Below are 19,930 nucleotides of genomic sequence, written 5' to 3' on the forward strand. Positions count from 1 at the left end.
GAGGTTGGAGAAGCTTGGTTTGTTCTCACTGGAGTGACAGAGGTTGAGGGGGGACCTGATAGAAGTCTACAAGATTGAGAGGCATGGATGGAGTGGATAGTCAGAAGCTTTTTCCCAGGGTGGAAGGTTTAAAGGAGATGTTCGAGGCAGATTTTTTACAGAATAGCGGGTGTTTGGAACTCGTTGGCGAGGGAGGGAGTGGAAGCGGATACAGTAGTGACTTTATGGAGCGTCTTGACAAATACATGAATAGGATGGGAATATATATGGTCCCCGGAAGGGTAGGAGGTTTTAGTTAAGTTGGGCAGCATGGTCGGTGCAGGCTTGGAGGGCTGAAGGGCCTGTTCCTGTGCTGTAATTTTCTTTGTTCTATTACGAGAGAAATTAAAGATGTTGTACTTCAGTTATGCAGGGCATTGCTGAGACTGCATCTTGAACACTGGGTGCAACTTTGTCTCCTATTTATGAAATGATACAAATGCATTGAAAGTGGTTCAGAGGAGGTTTAATAATTGCTTTCCAATTCTTGACCCTCACAGGATAAATTTTGTCCAATTTTTCTTGTCTTCATCTTTGACAAAGAGTAATCCTGACTCAAAATTTTGTCTCTATTCTCTCTCTACAGATGCTGTCAGACTTGCTGAGATTGTCCAGCATTTTTTGTTTTGTTTCAGATTCCAAAAACAGCAGAATTTTGCTTTTATACCAGTTCTTGTTGGATAAGGGCATCAAAATTATCGGGTATAGCACGAGAACGCAACACAAAAAGATCAGCCATGATCTAAATAAATGGTGGAGCCGACTCAAAGGGCCAAATGGCCGACTTCTGCTCCGATGTTGAATGTTGATCACAAATTCCTGAGGATTGTGAAACAAGGCTGGAAGATTTGCCTTGCTTGTGTTAGTGGGAAAATGTCCAGGAGAACCATCACTGTGAAGGACAGTTCTGGGATTAAAGGTTGCCCGACTGGAAAAGGAAAACAATGGAAATAAACCCTTGAGGAGTGAAGAATCACTTTGGGCTGGTTTTTGGAGAAAGTGTCAACATTCCAAGGCAGAGTAAAATATATTCATTGAGTGGATATTTAATGGTGTTAAGACTAAAAGGGCAAAGTTTAATTTTACAGTTTAAGGGCTATGTTCCCTATAAAAAAGTGTTTAATCATTGTTGCCTCCAGTTTGTTGGAATAAACATCAGAAAACTTGAAGTTTTGTCATGTGATTCTTTAATTTGTTTACCGAACAGTTCATTTAAAGCCACATGTTTCGATGTCCCATTTGAGCCTGGGGCACCTTTCTGTCTCTATTGCTCGTGTCAATGACAGCCAGGCGACGGAGCTGAGGGCTGAATTTAGCTGAGAATAATGGGGCCTGTGCCCCAGTTGGGAAACTGCCCTGGGCGTTGCACTAATAGAGAGACAGGGAAGTGCTGGAGGACTGAGTGGGAAATGGGCCTCCAACCAATTGTTATATCTGTCACTCAGAGCTAAAGAGAAACCTGTCTCTTTAAATACATATACAGGGAAGTGGCTGCAATGAAATCTGTCCCTTTTAACCTGCAAAAAGCAGGAGGCTGAGATTGACGGGCTGCAGGAGTCCATTCAGCCCATCATGTCCCTGCTATCTCTTTGCAAGAACTCTCTGATTCATCTAACTGCTCTGATCTGTCCCCACAGCCCTGCAAATTCCTCCCTTTCAAGTCTTTACCCTTTGGAAAGATTCTATTGAATCTGCTTTCAGGCAGATCAGAACAACTCGCTGTGTCAAAAAATAAAATCTCATCTCCCCCTCTGACCCCTTTGCCAATTACCTCAGAGGGACTCAGTTTCTGTTAAAGAGCCTGCCAAGGGTGGCACGGTAGCACAGTGGTTAGCACTGCTGCTTCACAGCTCCAGGGTCCCGGGTTCGATTCCCGGCTCGGGTCACTGTCTGTGGAGTTTGCACATTCTCCTCGTGTCTGTGTGGGTTTCCTCCGGGTGTTCCGGTTTCCTCCCACAGTCCAAAGATGTGCAGGTTAGGCTGATTGGCCAGGTTAAAAATTGCCCCTTAGAGTCCTGAGATGCGTAGGTTAGCGGGTAAATATTTGGGGGTCGGGCCTGGGTGGGATTGTGGTCGGTGCAGACTCGATGGGCCGAATGGCCTCCTTTTGCACTGTAGGGTTTCTAGATTTCTATGATTTCTATGAACCCCTCTCACCCACTTTCCCTAAAGTGCATCAATCTCATCAGAAAAAGTCCAGAAAAATCAAATATTTTTACTGATAAAAGTTTATTAATGAAACAGAACATGGTTAAAACAAACAGAAAATGACTTGAGGATCAAAGACAATCAGAGTAAAAGGATGTTCACAATGTTCTGGACACAAATGGTTTCTCTCTATCTGTTCCCTGACCTCTTTGTGGTAAAGGCAGAATTCTCTGGACAGTAAATTTAAAAAGAAGTTTATTGAATGAAAAAGGTTTACTGAACAACTGAGCACGGTGGCACAGTGGTTACTGCTGCCTCACAGCACCAGGGACCTGGGTTCAATTCCCGGCTTGGGTCACTGTCTGTGCGGAGTCTGCACATTCTCCCCATGTCTGCATGGGTTTCCTCCGAGTCCTCCGGTTTCCTCCCACAGCCAATGATGTGCAGGTTCGGTGGATTGGCCATGCTAAATTCTCATTCAGTGTACCTGAACAGGCGCCAGAGTGTGGCAACTCGGGGAATTTCACAGTAACTTCATTGCAGCGTGAATGTAAGCCTACTTGTGACTAATAAATAAACTTTAAGACATTGACTTTTACAGCTTCATGCGGGTGATCAGTCTGTAGAAGAGTAACCCTCTCTGGCTCCTTCTTTCACAGGAATTCTTGTGGAATTCAGCTTTGGGAGTCTGGCTCCTTCTTTGACAGTAATTTCCTTGGAACTTGGCCTTGGGAGGCTTCAGAATTTGGTTCACAAGGAAAACCTTCAGAACCTCTACTTTTATCCCCAAAGTGACCATTACCACACGTCAGAGTTGGGTCTGTTGGAACATGACAATTGGTCAATTTGGTCTCCAGATTAATTGAATTGGATCTGCAATTACTGACACCACTTTCTCTCATTATCTTAGACAGGAATACAAGAGAACGGGTTCATGCTCTCCCTTTATCTGATTCTATACAATCCCTTATTCACACAGTTTCAAATGTTGAGGCTAATCAGAGCTTGAAGATCTCTCTCGCCAGTACACTACGCCAGCTGCGGCACGGTGGCACAGTGAACAAACAACAAGAACAAAGAACAATACAGCACAAGAACAGGCCCTTCGGCCCTCCAAGCCCGCGCCGCTCCCCGGTCCAGGATTGAATCCTGAATCCAGGATCCCCGCCCAATTTTCCAGCCTATCTACATACCAATATCCTATCCACCGAGCTGTCCCTCACAGCTACGATGCTTTGTTCATTACAACCTATTAACTCACCCCCACCCCCCCATTCCAGACCATGTGATCTCCAGGGAGAGGCGAAAACCCAGAGTGAAAAACCCCAGGGCCAATATGGGGAAAAAAAATCTGGGAAATTCCTCTCCGACCCCCTGAGGCGATCGAAACGAGTCCAGGAGATCCAACCCTTGGAATCACTCGTGAACTTGTTGGTGTCTCAGCAGCTGGGATGAAAGACTGAATCCCTTCCCACACTGAGAGCAGGTGAACGGCCTCTCCCCAGTGTGAACTCGCTGGTGTGTCCGCAGGGCGGATAAATCAATGAATCCCTTCTCACACTGAGAGCAGGTGAACGGTCTCTCCCCAGTATGAACTCGCTGGTGTCTCTGCAGTTTGGATAACCGAGTGAATCCCTTCCCACACTGAGAGCAGGTGAATAGCCTCTCCCCAGTGTGAACTCGCTGGTGTGTCAGCAGGCTGGATGACTGAGTAAATCCCTTCCCACACTGAGAGCAGGTGAACGGCCTCTCCCCAGTATGAACTCGCTGGTGTCTCTGCAGTTTGGATAACCGAGTGAATCCCTTCCCACACTGAGAGCAGGTGAATAGCCTCTCCCCAGTGTGAACCCGCTGGTGTCTCTGCAGGCTGGATGACTGAGTGAATCCCTTCCCACACTGAGAGCAGGTGAAGGGCCCCTCCCCAGTGTGAACTCGCTGGTGTCTCTGCAGGGTGGATAACTGAGTAAATCCCTTCCCACACTGAGAGCAGGTGAACGGTCTCTCCCCAGTGTGAACTCGCTGGTGTGTCTGCAGGTTGGATAACCGAGTGAATTCCGTCCCACACTGAGAGCAGGTGAATGGTTTCTCCCCAGTGTGAACTCGCTGGTGTGTCTGCAGGCTGGATAACTGAGTGAATCCCGCCCCACACTGAGAGCAGGTGAATGGTCTCTCCCCCGTGTGGCTGCGCCGATGAGCTTCCAGTTCAGAGGGGTATTTGTATCTCTTCCCACAGTCTGCACATTTCCATGGTTTCTCCATGGTGCAGGTGTTCTTGCCTCTCTTCAGTTGAAGACTCGTCCACACCCCTGCTGTGAATGGTGTGATATTTATTCAGGCTGTGTAACTGGTTCAAGCTCAGTGCACTGGAACACACTCACTCCAGTCTGGCAGTGTGTTGGCGCTTTTCCAGTCACACTAATATTTGAAATCTTTTCAAGTCATCAGGCCGGACAACCATTTCTCCTCGATTCAAAGGCCGATGATATTCAGCTCCCAAGGAATGTGACTGTCAGATTGAGATGTGACGTTTGAGATTTCAGCCTGTGATTCCTCTTTCAATATCCTGTAAAACAAGTTTACAGAGATCATCAGTGTCAGTGCAGGATGGAAATTCAGAACACACAATTCTAGTTTCTATGGAACATTCTTTCCTCTCTCCAGACTCGAAACATTGGCTCTATTCTCTCTCCATCTGGGGGATAGTGTGGGAAATGATGCTGCACTAGATCAGCCAATTCTCAATGAATGGTTGAGGCAGTTCGATGGGCTGAATAGCCAACTGCAGCTCCTGTTTCTTATGATTTGTGTGTGGTGGACAGGAAGCAGTGAGCATGGATCTGTCAATCAGCCTCAATCAGCACCTTCAGGAGAATTGGGAGGGTGAATATTAGATACAGCAGAGTGAGAATGGAGGGAGAGTGTGTGGGATGGAGATTCACAGCTTTTGGGGAACGAGAGAGGAACGAATGTTCTTTAGAATCATAGAATTCTTACATCTTATCAACCGTCCCTGAGCCTTCACAATGAATCTCTCTTCTCAGGACACTCTTATCTCTGACTTGTCTGTACTGCTCGCAGTCTCACAAAGCAGCTGCCTGTGTGTCGATACGAGGGGCCCTGCGAGGCAAGTTTAATGCTCCATGACTGTGTCTTTAATGACTGAATAACTATAGGAATATGGTCAAGTCAGCTAAACCACATGATGCTTTATATTTCGGTTAGTAACTGTTGATTTTGTTAACGTAGCACGTCAGAGGATGACCTGGGTCCCGCCCCCTCCTCCCACCACTCCCCCCCCCCCCCCCCCGATCAGAGGATGACCTGGGTCCCGCCCCCTCGTCCCACCCACTCCCCCCACTGATTAGAGGATGACCTGGGTCCCGCCCCCTCGTCCCACCCACTCCCCCCACCGATCAGAGGATGACCTGGGTCCCGCCCCCTCCTCCCACCCACTGATCAGAGGATGACCTGGGTCCCGCCCCCTCGTCCCACCCACTCCCCCCACTGATCAGAGGATGACCTGGGTCCCGCCCCCACCACCCACTCCCCCCACTGATCAGAGGATGACCTGGGTCCCGCCCCCTCCTTCCACCAACCCCCGCCCCCCCCCCCGATCAGAGGAAGACCTGGGTCCCGCCCCCTCCTCCCACCCACTGATCAGAGGATGACGTGGGTCCCGCCCCCTCCTCCCACCCACTCCTCCCACCGATAAGAGGATCACCTGGGTCCCGCCCCCTCCTCCCACCACTCCCCCCCCCCGATCAGAGGATGACCTGGGTCCCGCCCCCTCCTCCCACCAGCCCCCCCGATCAGAGGATGACCTGGGTTCTTTTTCTGTAACATCAGAACCACTTGCGGGACAGCTGCACAGGGTTTCTCCTTGTGCACAAGTCATTAAAGGCCCCACATTGGATTATGCCTGGTGTCCAGTGCTGTTTGTACTCAAGTCGACGAAGAATGCCTAAAGTTGCTGGTACCCAGGATCTCTGACAACTCTCCCTAACCGGACCTTGATTATCCAAAGGTTGGTCAGAATCCTCTCCAGTAACTTACCCGCCACTGTTGTCAGGTTCACCGGCCTGTAATTACCAGGCTTCTCTTTGCAATCCTTCTTAAACAGCGGAACAACATGAGCCACACTCTCGTCTTCCAGAACTTCCAGAACTCGTCATCGCGGAAGAGACTGATTCCTATTGGCTGATTCAGGCAGGGCTCCATTGTGATGTCACAATGCGGAAGTTGTCCAATGAGCTTCAGAGTGAAACTTCCTCCTCTGAGCAACATCTGGGAGGAAATCAATGTTTCCCCCTTTCCATTTCTTTTCTCATTCTGGGGGAAATTGGGGACTTGCAGCAACTGAAGGGAAAGGAAGTGAATTCGGTCTGTACATTCCACACATTTTTACTCCAGTAATGTAGACATTTATCTGTCTGGCAGCCTGCATGGAAATTTTTAATTTTTGGTCCAGCTTCACGCATAGAGCCAGGAGCCATTCTTTCGGTTTTTGTTAACATGTTTTTTTTAATGTTTAACAAAGAAGTAAAGATCAGAAAGTGAAATAAATTATTTTAAAATATTTTTTTCAACTTTGTCATGATAACTTATTGCACTAAAATATTTGTTTGCATGTAACAAAGCTAATGTCAGCGTCTGGAATGAATTTCAGCATTTGGATTTTGTAACGTATTTTAAGCAGTTTTTAATCCTATTTTAAGACTTGAAATTCTGTGGAGTTTCGAAGAATGGAAAACGATCTCAGTGAAACCTATACAATGCTGAATGGGTTAATACGATGGACGCATTGAGACTGTTTCTGCTGGTCGGAGGAATGTAAAACACGTTGCACGGTCTCAGGATGAGGGCTGAGTTGATAAATTACGACACTCAAAATAATTGTGAATTTTTGGAATTCTGTCGTCTAGAGGATTCTAGATTCTCTCCCATTGGACACATTTCAGTCTAGGATGGACAGAATCGTGGTCCGTCCGAGAATTACGATTGTGGACTGAAAAAGGAAACTGCAACCCAAGGCCTGCCACTAATTAAAGTTTCGAGATCAATCATTATGTTTAATAGTATATTTGAAACCTAGATGTTATCAAATATCAAGTATCAAAACATTAAATTTTAATGTTGGCAACATAGTATGACAGCAGAGCAGGGAGCATTTATCAGATATTTATTGTTGTTACTCAGGTGCTCTGAACTATGACAATGAATACTGATGGGGGGAGAATACAAATGCACAGCCGAACGCGCTCGCCGAGACTGAGACGACTGACCAATCACATCGCATCCTAAATCAGGGTGTCAGCGAGTTCTCTGATATTCCGATCGCATTTTCATTTTGACAAAACCTGATCTATAACGACAGCGATTATATTTCAAAGCAAGTCGCGTGGCTATATAGCCCCCTTACAGTTGTTGTGGTTTACTTGTTACCCCCGAGTGCTAAGATGGGAAAAGCGCCGTTGAATACAGCAAATTTGGGAAAAAAACTGTTTCAACAAGGAAACAACCACCTGCATATTTGTAATAGTTTGAATGTTCGATCAAATTCACTTCCTTTTATATTTCTGTTGATTTAAAACGTCTGTTTATGTATCTATTTGTGTGGGGAAAATAGCAGCAGGACTCGCAAAGTTGGGACGATATGTTCTTGTCGCCAAAGGACGCAGAACAGAACTATGTCGGAATATAAGTAGAATCAGGAGCAGATTAGTTAACCCTCGCGGGTCACAACCCTCCAGCATTTCGGTATCTTACTACTTCGCTAAACACGTTTACTACAGAAGAGCTCCTGTGGGTGGGATTCATTCCTTCAGCTTCCATTTCAATGTTATGCTCATTGACGTTACTCATAACTGGTTTGAAAAATAATCGTATTGGACACGGAACTTTAAATCTGTTTTTCGCTTCACATTTGCTGCTCGACCTGCTGAGAAGAAAAGACAAAGACAAGTACAGCACGGGAACAGGCTCTTCGGCCCTCCAAGCCTATGCTGATCGTGATGTTCTAACTATACAAAAATAACTTTTGCCCTTACTCGGTCCTTCTCCCTCTATTCCCTTCCTATCCATGTACCAATCCTGATGCCTTTAAATGTTGCTAATGTGCCTGCTTCCACCAGCTTCTCCAGCAGCGCGTTCAGGGCACCCTCTACTCCCAGCAGAAGCAAAAACCATGCACAACGCCCTTCCAGCACTTTCTGTTTTCATTATCACATGAATTACTGGCTTTGTCAGATACATGAACACAAGAAATAGGAGCAGGAGTAGGCCATGCAGCCCAAGGATCCAGCTCTGTTTGCAGTCACTTTGCAGCGTTTGCATAGTTGAAATTACGATGTGTAACTTGCGATCATTAACTGAAGTTAAAAAACAATCTCCAACGAGAATTGAACGCGTTAATTACGGGAACACTGTTCTGCCCACTGAAGTATGGAGCCAATCATTGGCTACAAGGCTGCAACAAGTGTATAATAATCAGTGGACAGAGTTCATTTTCAGCTACATGATATTTGAGGGAGGCGGATATGTCTGAGCTGGAGTGCAGGGAGTTAAAAGATGTGGTTTAAAAGGAAGATAATTTGATAGGTGCCAGTTACTTGGAATGATCAGTGACTGCCGTGTGTTTGCCCTGTGATTCTTCTTCCGAGATTATTCTTGTGACATTTCTGAATTTTCCAGCTCTGATACAAATTCATCCAGCTGGAAGAGTAACCCTGTTTCTCCCTCATAGACGCTGTGAGGCGTTGTTTCATTTAATGAATAATTAAATAAAAATATATTCACTCCGCGCTGGGAATCAAAACCCAACGAATCCAACTGAGACACCCGCCCAGGGAAGCTGATATTAGAGATTTGCAACTAGTCGAAAAGCTACGCTTTTATCATTACTTAATTTCAGGTGATTGTCTAATACACAAGCTCTAAAATAATGTTAGGAGTCCAATGGTGAAGGAGAAAATCGGGTTAAAAATGACAGCCCATGAGTTGAAGCTTCAACATGACTGAAGAATTTCCCTAGTTCCATTCTGTGGACTTCACCTGCCTTCTATATTTGTCGAATTGTGGGTTTTTTAACGTCTCATTGAGTGTCGCAAATCTTCTGAAGATGTTAAATGGATCGGGAATGAAGTGCCTTTGTGAACTCCTCATGTAGATTTGTTGTTTTAAATTGCGGCGAATCAAACTTTTATTGTAACAGTGCAGTCGTTAATTTCCTAAAGCCGCTGCTCTATATTAACGTGGTCGTGTACAGCCATAAGGTAAATAAAATGTGTGGATCTTAATGCAGCAATGGGTAAACAAAATTGGCCATTAGAGTTGTCCCAAGGGAACAATTCGCAACGCTCATTACAACTTTATCGACAGTGTAAACCTTGGTCTACACGGGGAAGCCTAGCATTGGGCAAGTACAGCAGCATCTCTCCTCTGCCCAAAGACGAATTGAAAATTATTGCTAGCGCACCTTCTTTGTCCTCGCTGGCCTCACTCATCAGTCCTGGAAATATTCTTTTCTAATTTTAATGCTGTCAAAACACTTAGAACTACCTATCTGTTTTGTGAAGGTCTTCAATTGAATCACAGTCCAATCTGATTTTGAAACCAACATCGTCTGTCACAGAAATGGACACCAACACAAAGCTTTCATGTGGAACCCTTCCTATGTCATCCAGCTCTACATTAAAAAAATACCATGATTGTCCTTAGTGAGCCCGACTCTTTCCGAGTTATATTTATAATATCAATCTGCATGCAAAGGAAATTACCATTTTCCTTTCTTTGATCTGTCAGGTTCTTTTCGGAGTCCTTTCCTGGTCTCATATTTTCCCCTTTGAAGGCCCCTCTTGCCCATTCTATATAATTCGAGGGATTCTGCTGTTTTAAGCCCTCGTTGGCTGCCATTAGCTACCCTTTCCCTCTGTGTACAATGTTGTATATCCCTCGATATCCAATGTTCAGTGGATTTGTTGGTCCCATGCTTTTTCTTTATTGGAGAATGTTGACCCTGTCATCGCCCTATTTCCTTCTTCAATGCGTCCAACTGCTCTGTGACAATTTAATGTAAAAGTGTCTGCTCCCAGTCAAATCTGGCCAGATCATACCTGATCTTATTAAAATCAGTCTTCATAGAAATATGATCGCTGGGCCATCCTTGTCATTTTCCATAACAATCTTGTATCTAAATATGCTACGATTGTTATCTGTAAAATGCTCCCCCACTGCTAATGCAACCACTTGTTCGGCTCTATTAACTAAAATTCTGAAGTTCTCCCCATTCTCTGATTTATTTCGTTTTCTTTCGAAGCTCCTACTTTTTTTCTTTTTTCTGTATTACAATTCTAACTCCCTGTGTTCGCCATGTCTCGTTCACTTCTCATTTCATCATTTTGCATCTTAATGGACATAATTCGTGAATGAATGTAATTTTTGTAAGTGGCTTGTTATATATGCAAATACTTGGCAAAGTATCGTTTTAACTTTGGCCTTTCTTTCCCATCCAGATGTCAATTTCCCGCCTCATATCTTAATTGCTTCTGTTCTTTATATTTAAAATCAACATTTCAGACTGAACATAATCGTTTTCAAAGTTAATGAACAATCTATATATGGATGGACGCTGTTCCCTTGCTAACTAGACACTATTAATGCTTGATACCTGGTATAAAATAATTTGTTCTTTGGTTGGTTCCGCAACATAATGCAGTAGAACTGCATCTGGTACCTACTGCAGAAATTCCTCACACACAGCATTGGTGCTCATCACATTTACACAATGTATATATAGATTGATTATATGGAATTGCTGAATACATTAAAGGTGGGGATAAGACCGATTATTTCCCAAATTACACCTGTATTGGCCTGTACAAAGACAACGACAGCGACATAGGCGTGAGATAAATAGGCTTGGCTGTTTTTGTGAACCCGGGATCAAACCATTCCTGGAGGCAACGGCAGGAAAGCAAATTTCGTGGAGCTGCAAATATTGGTTGAGGTTTTTGTACGGGGTTTTAGCGATAATCTCACGCTGTGTCTCAATGCACAGTAATAGACCGCCCTGTCCTCCATACAGAGGGCCCTTATATTGAGGTAACCATTCTGTTTAGACTTGTCAACAGCCGCAAGATATTGTCCTGAAACCTCATCTGTCGTCAGTGCTAAGACTTTGGTAATAATCCATCTCGAGGGTTGTGACGGTTTCTGCTGATACCATTGCATGTAGATCATATTGGGGTCTGTATGCATACAATCTAACTGCACCGAACGCTCTTCTGACGCAGCTATTGTCACTGGTGACTGAGTTACTGGATCGGTGCACAACCCACCTGTAAAGTTAGAGGAATGAAATATCAAATGTTTGAACAGAATTGATCTTAATTTGTTTTCAAATGCGTGGACTCTACCCATCATATCGATATTTCTGACAGTTAGTGATGCCAAATATTATTGCAATTTATAATCTGCTAATCTGGCAGGATGAACATCATCCACCACTTACCATCTAACAGCACCGACAGTGTGATCAGAAGCATTTCTGATTGAAACTCTCTCAGTGAATGGGAAGGAGTGAGTCAGAGACTGAGACGGAGAGAGGGAACCCGGGCTCTGTTCAACTGGATTGTTCCACCCACACGCTGCATTGTGACTTTATTCAGGGAACCATCCCTATTGGCTTTGAAGATGCCACCGCGTGACTTCCTCGCGCTGATGCTTGAATATGGCGCCCTCTGGTGCGAGATTCTGTTTAATCCGGTTTAGAATGCGGCCATTAAGTGCATTCAGAGTGTATTGAAATGCACATAAAGACGCGAATGTTTCCCATTGGAGCTGCTTGGACACAGTTTTTGTTACTCTCGATGTCAGAAAGTTCAGCTGTTTCTGTATATCGCGACCAGAAAGTTAACCGTCTCCATCTACGTCCTGCACATGACCAAATAGGAACAATGGTATACTCGGAGAAAGGGCGGCTGTTATGTATCAGAATGTGCAAAGGGATAAGGAACGTTTATACAAATCTGTAAGGAAACTTCTTGAAACAAAGATGGTACCATGGAGACTCAATTGATGTGTTGAAATATTGCCCTCTCCTCTCGGCGGTAATTACTTTCATGAGCAAAAGATTCAATGCCAAAATCATTCCAATTGTATAGACAAGTGAAATATGAATTTTATTTATTACATTGCGATACGTTGGCATCTGGAATAGAGCGCCTAAAATGCCGAAGGAATAGGATTCAATAGCAATTTTCAAAAGAGGAATATCACAGCGTGGAAAATGCGCGGTGTGAAAGACAATAGACAGCATTTTGAAACAGGTATGGTAATGCGAATGCGCATTTCGTACCCTAACTTCCGATGACTCTTGGCTGTTCATGCCACTCCCAGACTATTTCTTAATCACTTGAACACTGAGCAAGTGCAGGATGGTGACTGAAGTCTGAAGGTTCAACCGAGGCTAATTCCGCTCCGTCATTTGCGTCGGCAGCTGATAGCAGCGGCACACTTTTATCAGTTTTTAGCCTGCAGTGCCTCGGCAGCAGCTTCCGTTTGCTCTGCACGCTCTGAACCGATGCTGCTGTTGGAGTCACGACTGCCTCTGGCCCATTCCTATCATTAGTCAGGTCAGCAGGGCAGGAATAGGGAACCTGTCTGTCTGCTCTGAAAGAACATTTCTGCTTCCAAGAGCGATGTACAGCAGAATTGATGATCTAGCGTACAAGAAAAAAATGCCGTGCCTGTTTTCATCATTAAAACACGAACAGTGTATGAAACGAGGAAGGAACTAAACAGTCAATATAGTTCAAATGAGCCAAAGATGAGATTTCAGTATTCAGGTGCAGAAAATGAGTAACACGCTGCTGATGATGTTAAATAGGGTTCTGAAGACTGTGGAGGAACAGAGAGATCTTGGGGTCCATATCCATAGATCTCTAAAGGTTGCCACTCAAGTGGATAGAGCTGTGAAGAAGGCCTATAGTGTGTTAGCTTTTATTAACAGGGGGTTGGAGTTTAAGAGCCGTGGGGTTATGCTGCAACTGTACAGGACCTTGGTGAGACCACATTTGGAATATTGTGTGCAGTTCTGGTCACCTCACTATAAGAAGGATGTGGAAGCGCTGGAAAGAGTGCAGAGGAGATTTACCAGGATGCTGCCTGGTTTGGAGGGTAGGTCATATGAGGAAAGGTTGAGGGAGCTAGGGCTGTTCTCTCTGGAGCGGAGGAGGCTGAGGGGAGACTTAATAGAGGTGTATAAAATGATGAAGGGGATAGATAGAGTGAACGTTCAAAGACTATTTCCTCGGGTGGATGGAGCTATTACAAGGGGGCATAACTATAGGGTTCGTGGTGGGAGATACAGGACGGATATCAGAGGTAGGTTCTTTACGCAGAGAGTGGTTGGGGTGTGGAATGGACTGCCTGCAGTGATAGTGGAGTCAGACACTTTAGAAACATTTAAGCGGTTATTGGATAGGCACATGGAGCACACCAGGATGATAGGGAGTGGGATAGCTTGATCTTGGTTTCAGATAAAGCTCGGCACAACATCGTGGGCCGAAGGGCCTGTTCTGTGCTGTACTGTTCTATGTTCTATGTTCTAGTCAAATGACCCAGATATAATGCACAGCGACGCTGATTTCAGAATAGAAAGAAATATAAATATGTGGAATTGTTGCGGAAGACTGTTTCAACACAAAGATCGATTCCGTGACTCCTCTTTTGTTTGGTTTAATCTCAAAGACAGAGTATTGGAGGGAATGGGAAAGGTGAAGCAGGGGGGAGAGGGACGATTGTCCTGAGCAGAGACTTGAGTAACTCTAGGTCTTTCCACCACAGGAGGGAAAGTCCCGAATTCAATCAAATTTGTTACGCAAGACTTACCCTTCACAAATCCATGTTGACTATCCTGGATTAAGCTGCATCTTTCCAAATGGTCATGAATTCTATCCCTCAGGACCTTTTCCATGAACTTACCGACCACTGAAGTAAGACTAACCGGCCTATAATTACCAGGGTCACTCCTATTTCCTTTCTTGAACAGAGGAACAACATTCGCCACTCTCCAGTAATCTGACACTATCTCCGTGGACAGTGAGGAACATAAGAACATAAGAAATAGGAGCAGGAGTAGACCATCTGGCCCTTCGAGCCTGCCCCGCCATTCAGCAAGATCATGGCTGATCTGAAGCGAATCAGTTCCACTTCCTCGCCTGCTCCCCATAACCCCTAATTCCCTTATCGATCAGAAAACTATCTACCCGTGATTTAAACATATTCAACGAGGAAGCCTCCACCACTTCAATGGGCAGAGAATTCCAGAGATTCACTACCCTCTGAGAGAAGAAGTTCCCCCTCAACTCTGTTCTGAACCGGCCCCCCCTTATTTTGAGACTGTGCCCTCTAGTTCTGGTTTCCCTTCTAAGTGGAAAGAATCTCTCCACCTCTACCCTATCCAGCCCCTTCATTATCTTATATGTCTCTATAAGATCACCCCTCATCCTTCTGAACTCCAACGAGTACAGGTCCAATCTGTTTAATCTCTCCTCATAAGCCACACCCCTCATCTCCGGTATCAACCTGGTGAACCTTCTCTGCACTCCCTCCAAGGCCAATATATCCTTTCGCAAATAAGGGGACCAAAACTGCACACAGTACTCCAGTTGCGGCCTCACCAGTGCCTTGTACAGTTGCAGCAAGACCTCCCTGCTTTTATATTCTATCCCCCTCGCGATAAAGGCCAACATTCCATTCGCCTTCTTGATCACCTGCTGCACCTGCAGACTGAGTTTTTGCGATTCGTGCACAAGGACCCCCAGGTCCCTCTGCACAGTCGCACGATGTAATTTTTCTCCATTTAAATAATATTCCAATTTACTATTATTTCTTCCAAAGTGGATAACCTCACATTTGCTAACGTTATATTCCATCTGCCAGATCCTCGCCCACTCGCTCAGCCTATCCAAATCTCTCTGCAGACTTTCCGCGTCCTCCACACAATTCACTTTCCCACTCACCTTCGTGTCATCAGCAAAGTTGAATACCCTACATTCAGTCCCCTCCTCCAGATCATCTATGGAAATGGTAAACAATTGAGGCCCCAGCACCGATCCCTGCGGTACGCCACTGGTCACCAACTGCCAACCAGAAAAGCACCCATTTATCCCAACTCTCTGCTTCCTGTTAGATAGCCAATCCCCAATCCACGCCAACTCCGCGTACCCCAATCTTCTGCAGCAACCTTTTGTGAGGGACCTTATCGAACGCCTTCTGGAAATCTAAAAACACGACATCCACTCGTTCCCCTCTGTCAACCGCACTAGTGACATCTTCGTAAAAGTCCAGTAGATTCGTCAAACACGACTTTCCCTTCATGAATCCATGCTGCGTCTGCTTGATCGAACCATTCTTATTCAGGTGCTCTGTTATTTCCTCTTTAATAATGGACTCTAGCATCTTCCCAACTACGGACGTTAAGCTAACTGGCCTGTAGTTACCCGCCTTTTGTCTACTTCCTTTGTTAAACAGCGGTGTAACAGTAGCTGTTTTCCAGTCAGCCGGCACTACCCCAGAGTCCAGCGAATTTTGATAAATTACTACTAACGCATCTGCTATTACCTCAGCCGTTTCTTTCAGTACCCTGGGATGCATTCCAACCGGGCCCGGGGACTTGTCTACCTTCAGTCCTATTAGTCTACCAAGCACCACCTCCTTAGTAACAGTAATTGTATTAAGGACCTCCCCTCCCACCAACTCTCGATCTCTAATATTCGGCAAACTATTTGTGTCTTCCACCGTGAAGACCGACACAAAGAACTTATTTAAAGTCTCAGCCATTTCCTCGTTTTCCACTATTAAATCCCCCCTCTCATCTTCCAAGGGTCCAACATTCACTCGAGCCACTCTATTCCTTTTTATATACTTGTAAAAACTTTTACTATCATTTTTTATATTTTGAGCTAGTTTAGTTTCATAATCTATCTTTCCTTTCTTAATCGCTTTCTTAGTCGTTCTTTGTTTTTCTTTAAAGCTTTCCCAATCCACTAATTCTCGACTATTTTTGGCCACTCTGTACGCATCTGATTTTATTTTAATACTCTCCTTTATTTCCTTCGTTATTCACGTCCGATTATCCTTTTTCTTACAGTCCTTCTTTATCACCGGAATATATTTTTGCTAAGGACTTAAAAAAATCTCCTTAAAAATCCTCCACTGTTCCTCAGCTGTCCTACTTACCAGTCTGCTCGCCCAGTCTACATTAGCCAATTCCACCCTCATCCTATCGTACTCCCCTCTGTTCAAGCAGAGGACACTGGTTTGGGACCCTACTTTCTCACCATCCATCTGTATCAGAAATTCCACCATATTATGATCACTCATCCCAAGAGGATCCTTCACAAGAAGATCCTTAATCCGACCTGTCTCATTGCACAGAACCAGATCCAAGATAGCTCGCTCTCTCGTAGGTTCTGTAACATACTGTTCAATGAAACAATCCCGACAGCATTCCAAGAACTCTTCCTCAAGCCCTCCACGTCCAATTTGAGTCGACCAATCAATATGTAGGTTAAAATTCCCCATGATTATTGCCGTTCCACTTTTGCACGCATCCATTATTTGCTTGTTTATAGCCCTCCCCACCTCTAAGTTATTATTTGGGGGCCTATAGACCACGCCTACCAGTGTCTTTCTCCCCCTACTATTGCTTATCTCCACCCACAACGATTCCACGTTTTGCTCCTTAGAGCCTATGTCGTCTCTCACTACCGTCCTGATATTATCCTTTATTAACAAAGCTACCCCACCTCCTTTTTCTACCTGTCTATCCTTCCTAAATGCCTGATAACCCTGTATATTCAGTTCCCAGTTCCGGTCACCCTGCAACCACGTTTCTGTGATGGACACTCGATCACATTCATTTGTATGGATTTGTTCCCTCAACTCATTTACGTTGTTTCGAATGCTTCGTGCATTCAGGCAAAGTGTCTTTATGCCAGCCTTTATCTGGACCCGGTTTGTTGAAGCGCTACTAACGTCTCCCAAGCCCTCTCCTCCTTTAGCTAGTTGTTTATTCACTATACTCCTGGCATTAGAGTAGACACATCTCAATCCTATGGTCTGACCTCTCCCCTTCTCTGTTCCCAGTCCACCTGCCCTCTTGCACTGCCTATAACCCTTCTCTGTTTGCGAGCTACCTTCCTCACTCTCATTCACGTCACTTTGATCCCCTCCCCCCAACCTATCTAGTTTAAACTCTCCCCAGTAGCCTTAGCCAACCTTCCCGCCAGGATATTGGTCCCCCTGGGATTCATGTGCCACCCGTTTTTAGTATACAGGTCACACCTGCCCCTAAAGAGGTCCCAATGGTCCAGGAACCTGAATCCCTGCCCCCTGCACCATTCCCTCAGCCACACATTCATCCTCCACCTCACTCCATTCCTTTCCTCACCTTCCCGTGGCACAGGCAGCAATCCCGAGATTACTACCTTTGCTTTCCTCCTTCTCAGCTGTCTCCCTAATTCCCTATACTCTTTTTTCATGTTCCCTTCCCCCTTCTTACCCACATCAGCGGTACCAATATGTACCGCTACCTCCGGCTCCTCTCCCTCCCACCTCAGGATTTCTGGGACTCCCCCAGGGACATCCTGGATCCCAGCCCCAGGGAGGCAGGCCACCATGCGAGACTCCCGCCTGCCACCGCAAAATCGCCTGTCCGTCCCCCTGACTGTCGAGTCCCCGATTAATACCGCCTTCCTCCTCCTTTCCTTAGCCCTCTGAGTTACAGGGCCGGACTCCACCCCGGAGACGTGGCCACTGCTGCTTCCCCCAGATGGGCTGTCCCCCCCAACAGTACTCAGACAGGAGTACTTCTTATGTAGGGGCACTTCCACCGGGGTGCTCTTAATCACCCGTGTTTTACCCTTCCTGGCTGTCACCCACTTGGCCTCCTCCCGTGGCCCTGGTGTGACCACCTGATGATAGCTCTTGTCTATCACCTCCTCATTCTCCCGCACCCGCCTAAGATCCTCGAGCTGCAGTTCCAGCTCCCTAACACGGGCCCTCAGGAACCGCAGCTCGACACACCCCTCACAGATGTGGATGTCCGGGAGGACCCACAGATCATCTGCAATCACATCCTTTGCTTCCCAAATAATCCGAGGTTATATCCCATCTGGCCCAGGGGACTTACTGAATCTCAGGTTTTTCAAAATTGCTAATACATCTTCCCTCAGAACATCCACCTCCTCCAGCCTATCAGCCTGTATCACACTCTCATCCTCAAAAACATGGCCCCTCTCCTTCGTGAAAACTGAAGAAAAGGATTCATTCATTGCCTCTCCTATCTCTTCTGACTCCCTGCACAAGTTCCCATTACGATCCCTGACCGCCCTAACCTCACCCTGGTCATTCTTTTCTTCCTCACATAAGAGTAAAAAGCCTTGGGGTTTTCCTTGATCCGACCCGCCAAGGACTTCTCATGCCCCCTCCTAGCTCTCCTAAGCCCTTTTTTTAGTTCATTTCTTGCTACCTTGTAACCCTCAAGCGACCCAACTGAACCTTGTTTTATCATCCTTACATATGCTTCCTTTTTCCTCTTGTTGGACTTGTTGGACTTTAACCTAGTGTTGTGAGACAACTTACTGCGCCCACCCCAGTCCAACGCCGGCATCTTCACATCATCGATAAACATTTTGCCAGCAAATTAAAATTTTAAAAAGGTATAAGATATGGAAGCAGATAGATGATTAGGAATAAGTGGATAATTGATTAAGTGAGACAGGACATAAGTAATGGGCCGAACCTCCTCTCCGTGTGCTGTAAAACACTATGATTCTAAGATAATCAATTGTTCTGTTCAGTTAGAAATACAAAAGAGCACAGAACTTATGAAAGAATTTACTCTGTTACACACAGGAAGCAAAGAGATTCAGAAGCAGTGACAGTCCAAGTGGTGTATGGTTTGACAAAAGCCAATTGCTCAGTGGCACCGTGAATAACGTCAGATAACGACATCCCATCATAGTCCATTCGGTGACACTGCCCATCAGCCTCACATTCAGCTCTCGCCTCTCCTTCCCCTTCCCATCATTCACAGTCCCGACCTTGGCTGCAAGTCCCAGTCTCGAAATCAGACCCGGTATGATCCTGTTGTACACCGTCATCATCATGAAGACAAACCCCCGCAAAGACTTGTTTCCAGTTGGAGCTCAGATACAGCTGATATTGTGTGACTTTATGAATTTACTCAGACGCATTATTTTAAAAGTCTCTTAATACCGTGTGGTTTGTGAGTGATTTTGTTTTGTTCACAGCCGTTCAGTGTGAGGATCGGAGCTCCCGCCCTGAGCAGGTGGTGCCTTGGGAAGTGAAACGGGTTCAACTGACCTGCCTGCCCCCCTTTGCTACAGGCGATACCATGGTCTGGTACAGACAAGCACTGACAGGGGCTCTGACATTTATCGCCTCCATTTACGAGGAGAATATGACCTCAGGGTGTTACACACTATGCTTTGACCGAGTAAAGAATTCAAATCCAATCTCTATAGATGACACCACGGTCCAGGACTCAGGGATTTATCTCTGTGCGAAGCAGACGCAGTGAGACAAAGGATGGGGCCGGTTGTACAATATCTTATTCACTGTCTTGTCTCCACTGGAATTTTAATCTGTCCCCAAACCAATACCTTTCGAAATGCCGGTGACATTAGAACTATTATTTTCCCGTGCTTATACTTCG

At 45.5% G+C, this 19,930-nt stretch overlaps 1 protein-coding gene across 1 annotated transcript in view; it reads right to left on the bottom strand.

Annotated features, from left to right (window-relative positions):
- Positions 1-3,603: 3,603 nt before the first annotated feature.
- LOC144484869 (uncharacterized) overlaps positions 3,604-19,930 on the bottom strand; it is an 80,910-nt gene continuing 64,583 nt past the window's right edge. Inside the window, 5 exon segments of the mRNA XM_078203230.1 lie at positions 3,604-4,434; positions 7,954-8,122; positions 11,065-11,138; positions 11,224-11,522; positions 12,599-12,905. Of these exon segments, the coding sequence (XP_078059356.1) occupies positions 3,604-4,434; positions 7,954-8,122; positions 11,065-11,138; positions 11,224-11,522; positions 12,599-12,905 (1,680 nt within the window).

Source organism: Mustelus asterias, unplaced genomic scaffold (genome assembly GCF_964213995.1).
Source record: "Mustelus asterias unplaced genomic scaffold, sMusAst1.hap1.1 HAP1_SCAFFOLD_130, whole genome shotgun sequence".
NCBI lineage: Eukaryota > Metazoa > Chordata > Chondrichthyes > Carcharhiniformes > Triakidae > Mustelus > Mustelus asterias.